At 42.0% G+C, this 19,297-nt stretch overlaps 1 protein-coding gene across 1 annotated transcript in view; it reads left to right on the top strand.

Moving 5' to 3' along the window:
- ZWILCH (zwilch kinetochore protein) overlaps positions 1-17,752 on the top strand; it is a 37,325-nt gene extending 19,573 nt beyond the window's left edge. Inside the window, exon 18 of the mRNA XM_039369623.1 lies at positions 17,430-17,752. Within this exon, the coding sequence (XP_039225557.1) occupies positions 17,430-17,581 (152 nt within the window). The 3' untranslated portion in view covers positions 17,582-17,752. The remainder of the gene's footprint in view (positions 1-17,429) is intronic.
- Positions 17,753-19,297: the final 1,545 nt, after the last annotated feature.

Raw genomic sequence — 19,297 nt, forward strand, 5'->3', positions numbered from 1 at the left:
TGTTAGCAACCAAGCCGCACAAGCAGGCGAGCAAGTGAAGCTTCATTTGTGCATGCATGGGATATAGGTTGCATGCAAAATCACACACACACACACACACACACACACACACACACACACCTGTGAAAAATTTTCTTCCACAAAACCGATTCCTGCTGCCAGAAAGGTTGGGGACTGCTGTCGTATATGAATCAATTTATTATCTGGATCCTTAAAGCATGTTACACAGAACTGGGTAGGACTGAGCTGGAATCCATCAATGCAAAATTTTTGAATCCTACTACTCTTTTGCAGGCAGTAATTTTATTATTAACAGGCTAAAATTGTTTGCCGTTATCATGCTGCTTCCAAATAGTCAGCTTATAATTGATTACAGTTAAAGATCTGCCAGAGCTTGGAATTCCTGTTCTTATACTCTTGTGTTTGATTTCAGTTGCCTGAATGAAAGATTTGCATTTGCTTCTGTAAACATTATCTTTGGTCTCTTTTTGTCTAACCTGCCCAGATTGTTTCAAATTTTACTTCGGTCTTCTAAAGTAGTAGCTGTCCCTCCTAATTTTGCAACCTCTGCATCTTGCTTTCCTGAAATTTATGGTGACTGTTATTGGAGTGGTATGAGCCGAAGGTTTCTGACTACAGAAACCCCCCTACTGACCCCATTATATGATTTTATTTTAGTTAGTCCATCAGTTTTTGATAAATAAAGAGCAGAGGTCCTGCTTGCTAGCTCCTGTTAACAGATGCTACGTTTATGCCTATTGAAAAACAGCTCCTGGGGACAACCATAACTGCCCTTGATGGATGCTTCCTTCCCCATCGAAGGAAAGCTGTCAAAAGCTCAGAAGCTCCTCACTGCTCTGATAACAAAAAGCAGATGAGAGATGCAGCAAAAATGGCCTCTCTTCTTTTATTAATGAAATTAAGGTAATTCAAGGAAAACCTGAGCATTTCTGAATCCTATTGGGATGTGATTTCTATAGAGATTCCTTTTACTGTGATGGTGATCCAGCCAAATCTTGGAATTGGGAACAATCCGCTTTTGGGAAGTACCCCTTGACCAAAAATATCAAGCAATTTCAAGCTTTTGCTTGCAAAAGTAATATATCTTATTTTGGAACCTCCACAGGTTTTTTTTTCTTTATTTTACATTTTATGCTTACCTTGCCATTAATGCAAAAAGCATCGGGAGCCTATGTATGTATATATACATATATCGTGCTGACTGGGGAATTCTGGGAGTTGAAGTCCAAAGGTCTTAAAGTTACCAAGGTTGGACACCCCTGATATACACATTTAAAATTTATGCTCTTTCTCTTATGCTCAAGCAGGCTTGAATATAAAGTATATTTAAGAGAATCCTGTGTAGACTTCGGCAACAATTTGCAGCATACTCAATCCTGACCAAATCTTCAGCATCCTCTTGTTGCTGCTGTGCCATCCACTTTTCTACTCTGGGAAAACCAATTACTTCTCCCTGTAAGAGGAAGTTTATATATGCCTATAGTATATGTGCAAATGCTCACACGTAAATAAACATAAAAATAAATCCATAGAAAGTTGATATCAGTGGTGGGATTCAGATAGATGAAACTGGTTCTCTGTGTGGATGCCACTTCTGGAAGTCCATTCTGGGCCTGGACAACAAAAAATTAGCTACCGGGTCTGCTGAACTGGTGCGAACTGGCTGAATCCCACCACTGGTTGATATATACTAATTTATTTTTATATAGGTAATAAATTAAAATGCAAAGAGAAGAGGTTGCTGTTTTGACATTCATCAGAAACTTGTAAAAATAGTTATTTTCATTCAAGTGACTGGAGAAATAAATGCTGGAATTTTGCATTTTCTCCTTGAAAAAAGCCCTCAAATAACTAGGAAAAGAGAAGGGAGGGAGGGAGAGAGGAAGGAAAGAAGACAGAGGGAGGGAGGGGGGAGGGAAGAAAGAAAGAAAGAAAGGAAGGGAGGCGGGGGGGGGGAAAGGAAGGAAAACTTTTCTAATGAGATTTGAACCAGTATCCTGTTTACTAGCCAAGCAAAACTTTTAACCACTGTGTTAGTTTAATATTGCTGGTAGGTTAGCATCATAGAAACTCTTGAATCAGAACAACTCTTGTTTCAGATGACATATATGATATTTTGTCCTCTACAAAGCAGCCAAGCACATGATGCAACATAAAATAAATTTGCAATGGTGTGTGAATGAATCAGCTGACATCCATTCTATCCTCCCAAATGGGCTACTGCCTTATCCTGATGCCAAACCAACTATTCAGTGTAAAGTTCTACATATAGCAGAGTGGCCAACTATGGTCTTTTTATGACCTGTAGATTTCAACTCTGGCTGGCTCAGGAATTTTGGGAGTTGAAGTCCACAGGTTTTATAGAGGCCATAGTTGCCCACTCCTGACACAGACTATAGTGCTTTGATTTTCCTGTGTGCAGATTTCTGGAAATGGGAGTGGTGGTGGTGGAGGTGGGCCCAAAACCCTGCTCTTTTTATGCACATTTGATCACAACTGCCATCTTGGCTTTTTTGAGTCCCCCTGAAGATGTTGTTGGAAACAGCTCTGGTTGTAGGATAGAATAACAAGAGTTGGAAGTCCCTTGGAGGTCTTGTAGTTTTGAAAGTGGAATGCTTGACTGGGGCCACAAGATGGCAGCACCAGAACATTTATCAGGGTGCGTCCTGTTGAGTCTCTGCAGTCAAAAATAACTGTTTTATGGTCATTTAGATATTATTCCATGCATTTTGGATGGATGACAGTCTATTTGATGGAGGCAAGGATTCTAGTCCTGAAAATGGAATGTACACAAGCTGCCTGTAGTTGGTGAGCATTCACATAGCACTTAATGTGGCCTAGGTGGTCTTCCTTGGTTAAGCAGGTTAACCCGTGCGGTAAGAAATGTTAGATCCTGCATAATCAAGAATGAGCATAATTAAGGCTCATTAATTGTGGAGCTGTTGCCTCCCCTGAAAACAATCTTCGTGATTTGTTGTGTCAGCGATAGGCAGCTTAAAGATGGCTGTAATCCAGAGTGGTTGAAAATCCCAAAGCTGATATTTTAAATTTCTGTAGTTAGGTTTGCCTTCAATTACTCTTCTTTTAAAAAAAGAAAAGGAGAGTAGCACCATCAAGAGAAATTAATTGACAGCTCCATTTGGCATCCTTCTCTTTATCCTTTTGGAGCTTCTGAGGCTTCAGTTCACATTTGTAAACAGCAAGTAAATGTGTAAAAGTGGCTGGTTTTAAAAATAGAAGTCCTTAGAAGTGAACAATAATTTATTAACTTGGAGCCTGGGAGAGGGCTTAAGGCAAGATACCAGTAGGCTACCAGCACCAATTAACCAGAGCTGTATATTTAGTCTGTAATCAAGCTATTAATTGGTTAATCACACTTGGTAATCAACAGATACTTTGAGGCTTAGTTGGTATCACTGACATCGACACAACGCCCCAGGCAACGATTCAGCACTCAGCCAGCCCCTTCCTCCTCTATTTTCTCCAACAAAGTAGACTTTAAAACATGAGCATCCGGTGCAGCGACAGCAAAATTGGACGCAAATTCACAACCCTGTATTTTTTTCTCCTTAAGGATTGGATTTCGATGTTGAGCTTTTGGTCTTAATTCTTTTTTGCACCTGATAGAATCATACAGGTGTTGATATTACACAGACATCTCTAAGTTGCTTGCCCACAGTTAAAATACAACCAAATAAAATAACGCCAACGCCGCCCCCAAATAGGAAATAATAAAACAGGCTGTTGGTTGGAAGGTACCATGGAGGTCTTCTAATCCAACACCCTGCTCAGGCAGGAGACCCTATACCATTTCAGACAGATGATTGTCCAGTCTGTTCTTGAAAGCCTCCAGTGATGGAGCACCCACAGTTTCTGAAGATAAGCTGTTCCACTGGTTAATTGTTCTCACCACCAGGAAATTTCTCCTTAATTCTAGGCTGCTTTTCTTCTTGGTTAGTTTCCATCCATTGTTTCTTGTCCTGCCCTCTGGTGCTTTGGAAAATAAGTTGACCCCCACTTCTTTGTTGGAACAGTCCTATCATGTCACCCGGAGTCCTTTTTAATAATATACATTGTGGAAGGCTACTGTCTTTGGTGAGTTACTTATAAAATAAGGTGGTATAAGAATGCAATAATTAAATAAAATATAAATAAAGTGGATAGGATGCACTTTGCTGAGTAGGAGAGAAATATTATTTGGTGTCATTTATTTTGAGACATAACCAGTAGTTTTTGTTTAGTAACTACCTTGGACAGTGACTGTTTGCAGTTACAACAATGATAAAAAAACAACTTTATAAACAATTCTGGCATTTATGAGCTTTGCAGGTCTGTAAAGTCAAGCTGAAATCAGACAATAAGCACAGGCATGATTTCACTTATTGACCACTTCACCTCATGATCAAGTTGCTGAACTCAATTGTGGTTGCTAAATGAGAATTACCTGTATTCATTTTGCAATGATCTGTTTAATATTCAGGAATTATCCCAAATTCATGGTATAAGCCACAGAATCCTTCATAAAATCCAAGAGTTAGTTACATTATTGAGCCTACTAAGACTTGCTCAATGTAGGAATCCAGATTAAATTTTTCCAAAGCACCTAAAGGCAGGACAAGAAACAACTAATGGAAACTCATCAAGGAGAGAAGCAACCTGGAAATAAGGAGAAACTTCCTAACATTGAGAACAATTAACCAGTGGAATGACTTCCCTCCAGAAGTTGTGGGTGCCCCAATACTGGAGGCTGTTAAGAAGAAGAGACTGGACAGCCAGCTGTCTGGAATGGTATAGGGCCTCCTGCTTAAGCAAGGGGTTGGACTAGAAAACCTCCAAGGTCCCTTCCAGCTCCATTCTGAAATAGAAAATAAATTATCCTGCACAGAGAGCTCTCTAATGAAGGACTTCATTTGGGCAACTGATTGTCATCCTAAGAAGTTTTTTCTAACATTGCATTGGAATCTGTCTTCCTGTCATTTAGATCCATAGTTTTGTATCCTGAACACTGGAATCAGGAGAAAACAGTTCTTGGCGTCTTTCTGTGAGATATTTGATGGCTATCATAATCCCTCTCAGTGCAGGGATTATGGACTTCCTGTTTTCAGAGATGGAAAGGAGACACCATTTCCTGTCTCCTTGGAAAGTAGGCATCGTGTGATGCCAACATTGACATTTCATTCTGTCCCAGACGTCATTCTTGAACTTAAAAAGAAATCATTTACATCTGGCCTAGTTTTTGGACTTTGCTGCTTCCTTATCACCACTTCTTGCCTGATGAAGAATTCTGGTGAACTCCAAAGCTTGCATATCTTTTGAGGACTCCCTCACCCATCCTCATTCTTCTTTATGCCAAATTTGCAGCATTATCGATGGCTTCAAGTCAGAGCAGCTTATAGCGGGGCTTATTTGGGTTCCAGATGAATTTGGGAAATAAAGTTGGTGCTAGAAGCTTTCTAACTGTGAAAAATAATGTTGCATGCCTCCACATGTCCCCCTCTGTTGCTTTATCATAGGTGTGGGAATGTTCCTGGAAGGGATAAACAAAGAATGCCTGGTGTATTCACAAGTGTATATACAGTAATCCCAGTAGGGTCACCCAAGGCATAAAAACTATCCCTGCTATCCATCTGAGGCAAGTAGGAAAAGGGGAAGAGAAGAAGAGAATGATCACCAGCAAGGTGGACAGACTGAGTTATATAACAGAATAACAGAGTCGGAGGGGACGGACACCTAGATCCCTTTTCACAGTCTGTTGAAATCCACCTGGATCTTGAGCCTCTCTTCTGGTGTATTGGCTATTCCTGTCAGTGTAGGGTTGCCTGCAAATGTGATGCGTTCCCCTTCTATTCTCTTACCTAAATAGCCTTAGGAAGTTTGTTGAACAAATATCAGCAATGGGTATATCATTGGCAGAATTGAAGGCAAATTATCCTGGAGAAAGTCTGTCTCTGTGGGTATTTAAAACTGAGGTTGTTTAAAACCAATCAGTCAATCAACCAATGCAAAGACCTAGCTCCCTTGAGGAGACCATAGTACTGGGAAGAATGGAAGGAAAGAGAAAAGGATGATGGGGAGAAAGGGGGAAAGATGGACTCAGAGAAGCGATGGGGTCATTGTTGGAAGATTTGAACAGCCAAGGTGAGAAGAGATGGTCCTGGAAGTCTTTAAGAGTCAACACTGACTTGGTAGTACATAATCAATCCGTTTTAAAATGATCAGCTTCCTATTTCATTTTATTAAAAATTTAAAAGGATTGAATCTTTACAAAGACAAAACCAGGTAGGATATCCAGCCTGCTCCCAGGAGTACCTGCAGACAGTCCCATGCCACAACCACCTCTCCCACACAATGAGACCCCGTTTGCATTCTCCCACCCCCAACATTTCTTGTGTAAAGGGCAGCACCCCAAATCTCTAAATAATTGGATTAATGGTAGAAAGGAAACTTAACGCTGACAATTCTTTCCAGCAGAGGGGGGAAATGCTCTCATGTTCTTTTATTTTTGCAGAATGGCTGTATGACAATTCCTCCTTGTATGTTGCATATTTTAGTTTTATTTGGGTTTTTTTAAGAGAGAGAGAGAGAGAGAGAGAAAGAGAGAGAGCTCATCAAAACATAAAACAAAACCCAGAACAATTCCATTCTTAATAGCTAAAAAAAAAGTCATGTTTATTTAAAAACAGTCCCCTGCCCAGTTTTGCAAAATAAAACTGGATAAAAATAAACAGCTAGAATAAGCAGAAATGGCGTTTTTTGAAAAGGGAAAACAATAAACACTGAAAGAGAGCCCCAGCCAAGGCAGAGGCAGCTCTATCTCCATTTCCCTTCGGACTTAACAGCTCTAGACTCTTGTCTCCATGCGGTGAATTCCTATTTGCCTGATTCATTACCAAGGTGAACTTATCAACAAATTGCAACTTGCATGCCCATCGCGACTCTCCGCAGGATGGTTGAGTCCTGCCAGCTCTGCCTACTGCAGGGCACAAGCAGAGGCCCTTGCCAGCCTCAAGGGCGGCCTTGCATTTAGACTGGACATTTCCCCCAAATGTGTCCCTTCACACAGGTGGGTGTGCCCCAAGCTTTAAACCCTGGTTTGATTCAGTCTGCTTTGTTGAATGGACCAGGATGGGGTGGGTTTCCATCACAAGCTCTTTTGGGATCATAATTTGCAAACCACAAAGGTAGAGATTAAAAAGCATCACAGTGGCAATGTTGATACAACACTGAACTGAGCCCAAAATTTCTGTTGCTAAGCGAGACAGTTGTTAAGTGAGTTTTGCTCCATTTTATGATCTTTCTTGCCACAGTTGTTAAGTGAATTACTGCAGTTGTTAAGTTAGTAATGTGGTTCTTAAGTGAATCTGGCTTCCCCATTGATTTTGCTTGTCAAAAAGTTGCAAAATCACATGACCCTGACACCCTCCGACCATCATAAATATGAGCCAGTTGTCAAGCATCCAAATGTAAATCATGTGATCGTAAGGATGCTGCAATGGTCATGTGAAAAACGGTCATAAGTTCTGTTGTAATTTTGTACGATAACTAAAAAAACTAGTAAATTGAGGATTACAGTATTGCCACTGGCCCATGTCCCTGGGGCTGCCCGAGTGTGTGTGTGTTTCTGTTTGTGTGTGCCTGAACCCTTTTCTGAGACTGGGTGAGCGCATTCCGGGCTGCATTTGATGCTTTGCCTCAGCTGCCTCTTTTCTAAACAATTCTGCTTTGAAAGGGAAAAAGCTGCAGCCAGTGTGTCTGATTCCTTCGTCTGTACAACATCCGATCAGCCACATTATCAGGTCTTACTGGGACTTATCAACAGACGGAGTTAAACAAATTCGTGTTTATCTGGGAGAAGTGGTTTCAATTGCACTGGGGACAAAGAACTCGCTGGCACCAAGCAAATCTCTCACTGGCATGGGAAAGGGACGGGAGGGCCCCAGCAAAGTGGTGCCGTGCAGAGAAGGTCACCAAGAAGCAGGGCTGCATTCCCACCACACACCCCAGTCTCGGGGGCAGGCGGATCTGAGAAAGGGGGCTGCAGAGGCCTCTTGCAAGAACCAAGAACCCAAAGGCATGTGGTCCCAGAAGCACTTTTTCAAAAGGCACCTGGACTTGTTTTTTTATTTGAAGACGTTTCACTTCTCATTCCAAGAAGAAGCTTCTTCCGTTCTGATTTAAATCCTTCCATTCTCCACCGTTCAGTCACAACTGAAGAAGCTTCTTGGATGAGAAGTGAAACGTCTTCAAGGAAAAGTCCAGTTGCCTTTTGGAAAAGTACCTTTGGGACAGCTCTGACCTGGATGACTGAAAATCTCTAAAGACAGAAGGCCTGGAGGATTGGGTGATCATCAGCCCTGGAGGTGCCTCCCTTGGCTTTCTTCCAGATGCACATGACCTATGAAATTCCTGCAGGCTCTCTAACAGGGAGAGTGGCCGCTGGTGTCATTTTTATGTCGCAGGGAGCAAAAGGGTGGGAATCACATTAGCTGTGTTGAATTAAGATGAATTAAATGACAGGTCTGGTCTGGGATGACTGAAAGGAGCCACAGGGTCAGCGGCTGCTTTGGGACAGCCTGAAGTTGGGGGGGGGGGGGGCAGCAGACGGAAGGCCATATTGGCTTGATCGGGCAGCGCTGTTAAGGAGGACAGACAGAAATGACACAAGCATTGGGCACCATGTATGGATTTTTCAGGTAGCAGAGATTAGCAGCTTAAATCATCCCTTTCTCCCTCCCTCCTTCCTTCCTAATTTATATATTATATATATACTGTATCTTGGTCTATTCTTGCAGATTTCTCTTTCCCCAACTGGTTTGGTTTAGACTTCCTGTTGTTAGGTGTTTTGCAAATCAAAGTTTATGTTTCAGTATTATGCATTAATCCAAGCAATAATGGTTCAATGAATCATTGTTGAAGCAAACCATGGCTTGCTCTGAAGTATGAGCCCAGGGAAATCCCTAATCTTCTTGCTCGCTTTTTATGTCTCAGCTCCAGAGAAAAGGAGAAAAGTTCCTGGCTCAGCTGCACCACCTGAGATTTCAGAGATGTTTATTCCTTTAAAGATGCAATGCAACTTGATCTAGCCAGTGCTTTTCAACTTCAACAACTTTAAGATGCGTGGACTTCAACTCCCAGAATTCTCCAGCCTGTATAGAGAGGATAGGGCAGGCTGAAGAGAGGGAGGGAGGGAGAAAAGGGAAGGAAGGAAGGAAGGAAGGAAGGAAGGAAGGAAGGAAGGAAGGAAGGAAGGAAGGAAGGGGACCAACAGATCTGTGGGCTTCCCTAAGGCCTGATTCTGCCACCTTCCAGATTCTCCAAAGACATCTAAGAGGCTGCTGCAAATCCTGATTCCAGCATGGCTCTTGCACTGCCCGTCTGCTTTTTTCATTTTCTCTCTGGTTCCCTATGGTGGGACACCCCCCCCCCCCCCCGCAATTCCAAGCCTGGCCTGAAGATGCTTTTTCTCAGAGGAAGAGCTTGGTAATTGCAAAGGGGAACCGAACCAAACAAATCCCATCCCTTGCTAATCTTATTTGCTCTGGCACTGCATAGATTGGGGGGGGGGGCAGGCTTGGCCCTTGTCCAAAGCCTCAGATTAATTCGGTGCAGAAGGAGGTGGCTCCAGAGATCCTGGGGGGAGAGGCCGAGAAGGAGGGGTGCAAAAGCACGGAAGGGAAGATGCTCCACGAGGCGCCTTTTCCTTTTCTTACAGGGAAGCCAGTGGGGGCCCAATGCAGATAAGGCTGCAGCTCCTTCCCTAAGTGGGCAGAAGAAGGGAAGGGGGCTTTCACACGTGCTCTGGAGGGTTTCTGGCTAAGGCAGATGGAAGGGGTCCACTCTCCGGTCCCAGGAGGGTTCCTGAACTCCTGGTTTTTGGAGATGGACAGGAAAAACCCTCTCCATATCTTATCGTTCTGGCCGGGTTGTTTGCACAGCCTGAGGCTGGAGACAGGACATTGACCTTAGGGGAGGGGGCTGAAGTCAAAGCGGGAGGTGGGAGAGGGCAGCATCATGCACACGCATGGCTGGCTGGCAGGGGAAGCTTGCACACAGAGGAGGAGGAGGAGGAGGACCTCCAAAGGTCATGCAGAAGGTTCTCTATGGCTACAACACTGGATGCATATTATATGAGAAGGGCCAGGATGCTGGTTAGCCTTAATACAGATTAGTTCTCAATTTACAACCACAATTGACCCAAGTGAGATAGTTGTTAAGTGATTTTTGCCCCATTTTACGACCTTTCTTGCCACAGTCATTAAGTGACCACTGCAGTTCTTAAGTGAGTAACATGGTTATTAAGTGAATCTGGCTTCCCCATTGACTTTGCTTGTCAGAAAGTCACAAAAGGAGATCATATGACCCCCAGGACACTGCAACCGTCATAAATGCCAAGCATCCAAATGTAAATCATGTGATCCTGGGGATGCTTCAATGGTCAAAAGTGTGAAAAATGGTCATAAGTCACTTTTTTTTAGTGCCATTGTGACTTTGAATGGTTACTAAGTGAACTGTTTTAAGTCGAGGACTATAGTAAAGGGTTTTACAGGTAAACTTCTCTGGGTCTCACGGATGTCCCAAAGGTGCTTTTTCCAAAAGGCCACTGGGCTTTCTTGGTTTTTTTCTGTGAAAACATTTTGCTTCTTCAGTTCATGAACTTCAGAACTGAAGAAGCTTCTTGGATGAGAAGCAAAACGTTTTCAAGAAAACAACCAAGAAAGTCCAGCGGCCTTTTGGGAAAAAGACCTTTAGCTTTACAGATAGTTCTCTACTTATAACCACATTTGGAACTGGAACTTTCGCTGTAAGCAATGTGGTCATTAAGTGAGCCGTGTTCCGTTGTGCAACCTTTTTTTGTGCAAAAAAAAAGTGATTCAATTAACACATTTGTTAATTGAATCACCATGGTCACAAAGCAAATCATGCAGTTGTTAAGTGAATCCGGTTCTCTCCATTGACCTTGTTTGTCGGAAGCCTCTGGGAAGGTGGCAAATGGGGATCACGTGACCCTGGAAATGCACGCCCTTATGTCCAAATTTCGTTCACATGACCATTAAGGTGCTGCGACAGTTGTAAGTGCGAGGATCAGTCATAAGTCACTTTATTCAGTGCCGTCATAACTTCAAATGTCATAAGTTGAGGACTACCCAATGTAGTCTTGCAGCAAAGTCCTTTTTTGAAAATTAATTTGTAAGAATAGAATGTTCCATGTTCCCAGTTAGTTTTTGATTGGGATTGCAGTCTGAGGGCATTTCTCAGGAAGGATATCCGAAATTTGGGGTGTCGTGGCTGCCACTGTGAGGTGACAGTTCTGACAACCATCTTGACTTTTTTGACCCCCTTCTGCTACAGGCAGCCATGTTGCACTCTCTAATTGGTAGATAGATCAACCCCAGTTTAAATGCTGAATGTTCATATGCAAACCTGTGGAATTTAGAGCATTTTTGTATGTGTTGGAGGGTTATTGTTTCAGATAAGCTGTATCAGTTGCAAGGGATAAACAAAAATGGTCATAATAACCATCTTGCTAAGTTCTTTACCTTTGGGGCAGAACGTTCATTCTTAATGTTGTCTGATAATGCAATCCTTGATCTGAAAATGGGGAGGAATTTATATCATTGGAACTGAATTGGGATCCTCTCCAATCCTCACTTCTCCTTTTCAAACCCAAAATTTATCACTCAGAATCCACAATAAAGCATTTTCATTGAGTTAAAGCTGGGGTTTTCAATCTCAGAAATTGAGGGAGGTATGGATTTCAACCTGACTGCCTGGGGAAATTAGGGAGTTCACACTCTCAGTTGCTAAGATTGATAAACACTGGGTTAGAAGCTGAATAAAAATCCTGTTATTCATAAAAGTAATGTATCCAGGTGCATTTTACCAAGGAATATTATTTGCAAAAATCATATACATTATGCAAAATTCAAGCACAAATGTATATGTTTAAGAAATGCATGTAATGTAATTATAGTAAGAGTTTTAAAAATAAATATATGCCAGTTGCCAAATACTAAATTTTGGTCACATGGCCATAGTGATGCTGCAGTGTTCATAAGTGTGAGGACTGGTCATAAGTCACTTTTTTCAGTGCTGTTGTGACTTCAGATGGTCACCAAGTGAACAGCTATATAAGTTAAATGAACTCAAAGTAAATGTTTGCCTTGACACCTCCCATTCCTTTATTTCATTTTGGAAAAGCTTTTTGAAAAAAAGTGGTCTCTTCCAATCAAAGGTCTTCGAAATGTTTACTGCTAGCGTTCACCCTCAGATGCTTCTGCATGTATTAAGCATTAATTGCTGTAAGTGTGAAAAAATGGTCATAAGTCACTTTTTTCAGTGCCGTGGTAACTTTGAATGGTCACTAAATTAACTGTTGTAAGTTAAAATGTAATCTGTGGAAATGGCGGTGAGGAAGTGGCAGATAATCTCTGTCCCAGACAGATGTTTTTCAGTAGGTGCCACTGCTTATACAAAGTAATCTGGCTTGGCAATAGAACAGAACAGAACAGAGTTGGAAGGGACCTTGGAGGTCTTCTAGTCCAGCCCTCTGCTCAAGCAGGAGAACCTATATACCATTTCAGACAAGTGACTAGTCTCTTCTTAAAAATCTCCAGTGATGGAGCGCCTGCGATTTCTGGAGGCAAGCTGTTCCACTGGTTAATTGTCCTCACTGTTAGGAAGTTTCTCTTTAATTCCAGTTTGCTTCTCTCTTTGGCCAGTTTCGAATCATTGTTTCTTGTCCTGCCCTCTGGTGCTTTGGAGAATAATTTGAACACCCTCTTTTTTGTGGCAGCCTCTCAAATACTGGAATACTGCTATCATGTCACCCCTATTTCTTTTTTTCTTTAAACTAGCCAAACCCAAGTCCTGCAGCCGTTCTTCATATGTTTTAGTCTCCAGGTCTTGGATCATCTTAGTTGCTGTTCTCTGAACTTTTTCTTATTGGGTTATGAAACAGTGTTCACTCCAGGTCTTGCTGATCTGGATGCCCACAGCCCCCCAATCTGCAGACCCCAATTCCCAGAATTCCACAGCCAGGGCTGAGGATTTGGGTGGCCAAACAGCTTTATTCCCTTCACTCACCAACTCGGCAAAACAGAAAAAGACCCAGGGCTCCATCAAGTCTGCCTTTGAATATTTTGTTTGTTTCTGTTTTCTTTTTAATGTATTTAATTTATTATTTTTATTTATATATTGTTGTTGTTATTTATTTATTTATTTATTTATTTATTGTTGGGTGATAGACAGTTCTGGGAGTTATTTCAATCAAGGTCTGCTTCAAGCTTGGAATTTAACTTAAGTGCAAAGCATGCACATTTCCGAAGCTGATAATTTAAAGCAAAAAGGAGCATTGTCTTAGCTGTGTTTCGCATGCTAATTGACTTGTGCTGAGAAGGTTTAATTAATCGCATGTGGATGGATCCATTTTCTGGTGCAAGTGAAGACAATGTTCCTCAATTTTTTTTCATAATTAATATAAAAATCTGTAATAATAGCCCTTAACAACTTCCTAGGAATAGGCCAAGAGACAAATTCATGTGAGGAAATAAACCATCTTGTTCATTGGGGCTGGATTGAAACCAAATGCTTGATGGTCTAATTAAAAAAATGCTTTCCTTCAGGCTGAGAACAAGGCAACTTCATGGCCATAGAGATGCGAACTTTTTCTTTTTTTATAATGTTGGTGTTTTTAAAAAAAGGCTGGCATCCGAGGTGACCGTTCAGATCTTGGTGCCAGACAGCCTTTTTTCTGTAATTTTTCCCTGGTGGTTCTCATTCAAGGAAAGGCTATTTCTTTTGAAATGTATTTCAAAGAAGAGAATTTCAACATAATTCTTGTTTCAAATGTTATTAGTTTATTTAAATATAAAACACAAAAATGAAAATACAGATAGTCCTTGACTTACAACAGTTCATTTAGTGACTGTTCAAAGTTGCAACAGTACTGGAAAAAGTGACTTATGACCATTTTTCACACAACCTTTGTAGCAGCCCCATAGTCATGTGATCAAAACTCAGACACTGACTCACATTTATGACGGTTGCAGTGTGCCCAGGTCATGTGATCCCCTTTTGCGACTTTTTGACATGCAAAATCAATGGGAAAGTCAGATTAACTGAAGAATTGTGTTACTAACTTAACAACTGCAGTGATTCACTGTGGCAATGAAGGTCACAAAATGGGGCAAAGCTCACTTAACAAATGTCTCGTTTAGCAATGGAAATTTTAGGCTCAATTGTGGTCATAAGCTGAGGACTACCTGTAATGGGAAAGTAGGGGAGGAAAAATGAAAGAGGAAAAAGTATAGAGTAAAAGTGAAAAGAAAAAAGAAAAGCATTGGCTCCCAACTTTTTTTAGCGCAGTAGAGAAAGTTGAATACAACCTGGCTGGCTGGGGAATTCTGGGAACTGATGCCCACACATCCTAAAGTTGAGAAGCAGCCATGCAGAACATCCTTTGCTGACACCAGGCCTTCTCGGCACACTTGACGTGAAACCTGCAGAATTCCCAAAGCATGTTAAACGTGGCGCATCTGGAGGATGGATTGCCAACCTGGCTCTCTTTTAGTTGCTACAGGATTGGGGGAAAAGCCAAGTGTGAATCTTAAAAAGGTTGGAGGCAGAAAATTTGGGACAACGTTGCAGTCCTTTTGCGCATACCCTGAGTACAATTTTCAGTTTGGAATGGTACAGGTAGGGTTTGATTTACTCTCACAGTAGGGACCAGAAGTTAGTTAGTTCCTTTCTTTCTTTCTTTCTTTCTTTCTTTCTTTTCCTTCCTTCCTTCCTTCTTTCCTTCCTTCCTTCCTTCCTGTCCATTTCACCACAAGACAACTCATTGTTAAGTGGTGTGGTCGTTAAACAAATCATCATGCGCTGCACCCAATTTTATGACCCTTTCTTTGGCATGGGTACTAAGCTAACCATACAGTTCTGTATTAATTTTGGTTGTTGGGAATCAGCTCACTTGCAACCTCAAGGTCACAAATGGTGATCAAGCAATCCTGGGATGTTGCAACTGTCATAAATAAATGTCGGTTGCCAAATACTTATGTTTCAGCCACGTGACCATGGGAACACTCCAATGGTTGTAAGTAGGAGAACCTGTCGTATGTCACTTTTTCCAGTGTCATCGTAACTTCACATATTCACTAAGTGAATGGTCATAAATTGAGGACTACCTGCATTCAGGATTGCATAGTGGGTCAGATTTAAAAGGCTTCTCGCTGGCTATGGAAGGCAAAAAAATCTCTTGACTCTCCATCTTCGATATTAGCTATCCCCTGCAGCTCTGTGCAGGTAGTTATAACCCTCCATTTAGTAACCATTCATGACCAAAAGTGAGCCCAAAATTTCTGTTGCTAAGTGAGAAATTTGTTATATGAGTTTTGCCCTATTTTACGACCATTCTTGCCACAGTCGTTAAGTGAATCACTGCAGTTGTTAAATTAGTAACACGGTTGTTAAGCGAATCTGGCTTTGCTTGTCAGAAGGCCGCAAAAGGGGAAATCACATGACCCTGGGATGGTGCAACCGTCATAAATATGAGTTGGGGGCCAGTGTCTGAATTTTGACCATGTCACCACAGGGTTGCTACAACGGTCATAAGTGTGAAAAACGGTCGTAAGTCAATTTTTGCAGTGCCATTGGAACTTTGAATGGTCACTAAATGAATTTGTTATAAGTTGAGGATCACCAACACAACAACTTACTTTACAAGCCTACAGGCAGATAGAGCTCTTTTCCCCCCCTCCCCCCCCCGGCCATTACTTCACTGCCAATGACAGGCTCCCCTTTTCCCAGGGTTCCCCCAGGTCAGGGCTGGCTCCTTTCCACTGAGGGATGGAATAAATGCTTTATCTGATGTGGTTTGGGGAGAGGATGAGCAAATGAGGAGGTTTGTTGATTTGGTGTAAATTAGAAACAGGATATTTTTAGATGACTTGGTGAAGTTGGACACTTTTTGTTGGCTTGGCAAAACCTATTCAATATCTCAAAAATTTACTTTTGTTTACAGCATGGATTATGACAGTGATGTACAGTCCATGAAACAAGGAAGCTTTCCATCCTCTTTTTTCCATTTTAGCCAGAAAATAGAGTCTTCCGTCTCCATTTAACCACCTTGTTGATGCTTTAAAAGCAATTTACAGGTGAACATTAGTCCTATGTCAGAGCTGGTGACATTAAATTCCACCTGGTAGCAAAACTTGCCAAATTGTTTTTCAGGCTGGGTTGTAAAGCTGGGAATAAAGAGGTTGGAGGGCCTGCAGGTCAAAAAAGTCAAGATGGCAGCCATGGCTGTGCGATCAAAGCCCCACTCCTTTTGACATAGTTTGTAATGCAGGTTTAAAAAGGGGTGGGGCTTTGATCAGGCAGTGGCAGCCGCCATTTTGAATTTTTTGACACACACACACACAGCCACAGATCCTCTGTGCAAGAACTGGATAGCATTACCATTGATTGAAAGTCACCCAGAGTGTGAGTGTGGTTGTAAACGCTTCCCTTCCGCTGCAGAGCAACCCAACCCTTTGCTCTGGGGATGAAGGCCATCCCTGATGGCTGGGAACAGAATTTCCATTGCTAAGCAAGACAGCTGTTTGATGAGGTGTGTCTAATTCTGTTTGGTCTCGCTCAGAATGTGTGAACAGTTCAGTGATTTCGGTGAGGTCTGTTTCCAGGAAGCTTTGCCCTATGGAACCTTCTCTGGGCGCCTCAGAAGTTGCCCTCCTCCAATTTCAGACCATCGTCCCCACTAAGGATGTGTCTACCAGGGACCCCAGGAAGAACGGGGCACTGGGAATGGCAAGCTTTGATTACAGTTTGTGGCTTCTATCTGGATTGTTGTTGTCTCCTGCCCAAACTGGTCCATGCATGGATGAAGGAAGAGCAACAGGAAGGAAGGAAAACCAACCGGGGATGGGCCCAGAATCTGACTATGCAAACTTTATTCCTCTCAAATGGCCTTGTTTGCATATAACTCTGGCCCCAACATTTTCTACCAGGACCTCTGGAGGTGGCTCCAACTGGCCCCCAGCCAGGATGGAGACAGGATTAAGAAGTTCTTAAGTATGACTTTATTGAAGCTGGATTTCCTTCCTCCTTCCTTTCCCCCCCCCCCCCCACGGTTTTGATACCATTTAAGGGGACTCTCAAGCAAGTAAATTCTGCTTGGCTTTGTTCTCCATCACCTCTTCATCCTCTTTAGATTATGACTGTTATTTTTACTTTTGTTGCTAGACACCAACTTTCCAGCCCCCCTGAACAGCCAGCAGCCAATCTTAGAGTGGTCGGTCTTAAACAAACAAGCAAAACCTTCAAAGGAAATGTTCAGCTAGAAATTGCTGACTTACAGGGGTTTTTTTTGTTTGTTTTTTTTTTAAGTGAGAGTTTGCTTCTTTTTTTTTCAGATGGTCTGAATTACGATAATGACTTTGCATCTCACTATTGGTGGAACTTGGTTTCAACCACAGGATGTTTGCAGAGGCTTCAGTGGAATGGGTCCGTGAAGGATGATTGCACACACTTATTCCAGGCTTCTCCTGGTAGAGGCAAAATTTAAAAGACAACTGAATGCAGTAACAGGCAGTAATAAGCAAAATGGTAATGACCACCACTTTATAAATAGATATTGAGACTTTGGAAAGAGTACAAAAAAGAGCAACAAAGATGATTAGGGATGTGGCGGACATAACACAAAGAACAGTTGCAGGAATTGGGTATGTCTCTAGTCTAATCAAAAGAAGGACTAGGGGGATACATGATAGCAGACTTCCAGTATTTGAGGGGTGCCACAGAGAAGAGGGAGTCAAGCTATTCTCCAAAGCACCAGAAAGCAGGGCAAGAAACAATGGTTGGAAACTAATCAAGGAGAGAAGCAACCTAGAACTAAGAAAAAATTCCTGATGGTGAGAACAATTAACCAATGTAACAGCTTGCCTTCAGAAGCTGTGAATGCTCCAACACTGGAAGTTTTTAAGAAGAGATTGGGCGGGGGGGGGGGTTTGGACTAGAAGACCTCCACGGTCCCTTCCAGCCCTATGATTCTATGTTATATGATTCTATTGAAGTTTAGTTTTTGACCTGTCCCTGTGCACATTTTACAACACAAAAATGCTTTCTACCCGCTTTATTGTAAATGAATTTGTCAAATACAGGTAGTCCTTGACTTACGACCACAATTGACCCCAAATTTTCTGCTATTGAGACATTTGCTAAGTGAGTTTTGCCTCATGACCTTTTATGACCTTTCTTGCCAGTTGTCAAGCAAAACACTACAGCAGTTAAATTAGTACAACAGTCATTAAGTGAATCTGGCTTCCTCATTGACTTTGCTGGTCAGAAGGTCACAAAAGGGGATCATGTGACACTGCGACTGTCATGAATATGAACCAGTTGCCAAGCGCCTAAATTTTGATCACGTGACCGTGGGGATGCTGCAATGGTAGTATGTGTGAAAATGGTCATAAGTCACATTTTTCAGTGCTATTATTACTCTGCACGGTCACTAAACGGACTGTTGTAAGTTGAAGACTACCTGTAGTTGTTTCATTTCCAATTGAATTAACTGCTTATTTTCGTCTCCTATTATATGTGTGTGTGTGCGTGTCTGTCTGTCTGTGTTTGTATGTACACCCAACCACTTGAGAATAACTCCTCACAAAGGTGTTTGTTACAATAACTGTGTTAGCCTTAAAGGCATCACAGGACCCTTGGTTCATTTGAGGGTAAATAAAGGCATAAAAGGAAACTGTTTAGGCTGGGAATCATGGGAAGTGTAGTTACCATGCACCAGCAGATTGGGAATGTCAGATTTATTTAATTTATTTTATTAAGTTTAATAAACTCAAACATAGCTAACCCTGGCTCTCTGTAACTCAGGGGTGTTAAACTTCCGGCCCAAGGGCCGGATGCATCATGCCAAAACCACGCACACCCCACTTCTGGCAATGGGAACAAAGTCACGATATGTCACAACACGTCACGTGACATCACGAGTTTGACACCTGTGCTGTAACTGACTGTGTGTTTCTCAATTTTATGAGGATTTATCTGCCACTCCAATCATGACCAACTAGGAGGATATAAAATTCCTCCTTCGTTACTCAGATTAAAACAAAATAAAAAGAACAATCACCAATCCAGAGGCATCAAAAATCACCATATATAATCCCTGGGAATCGTTGCAAGCCACCTCTCCCCCCCAAATTAAAGCCATTTCTCCTAACGGAAGGAGAAACATCTCATCCAACTTCACAGGGGTGGGGCTTTGCTTGGG

This window comes from Crotalus tigris, unplaced genomic scaffold (assembly GCF_016545835.1).
Source record: "Crotalus tigris isolate CLP2741 ecotype Arizona unplaced genomic scaffold, ASM1654583v1 scf7180000021179.819088, whole genome shotgun sequence".
NCBI classification, from domain to species: domain Eukaryota; kingdom Metazoa; phylum Chordata; class Lepidosauria; order Squamata; family Viperidae; genus Crotalus; species Crotalus tigris.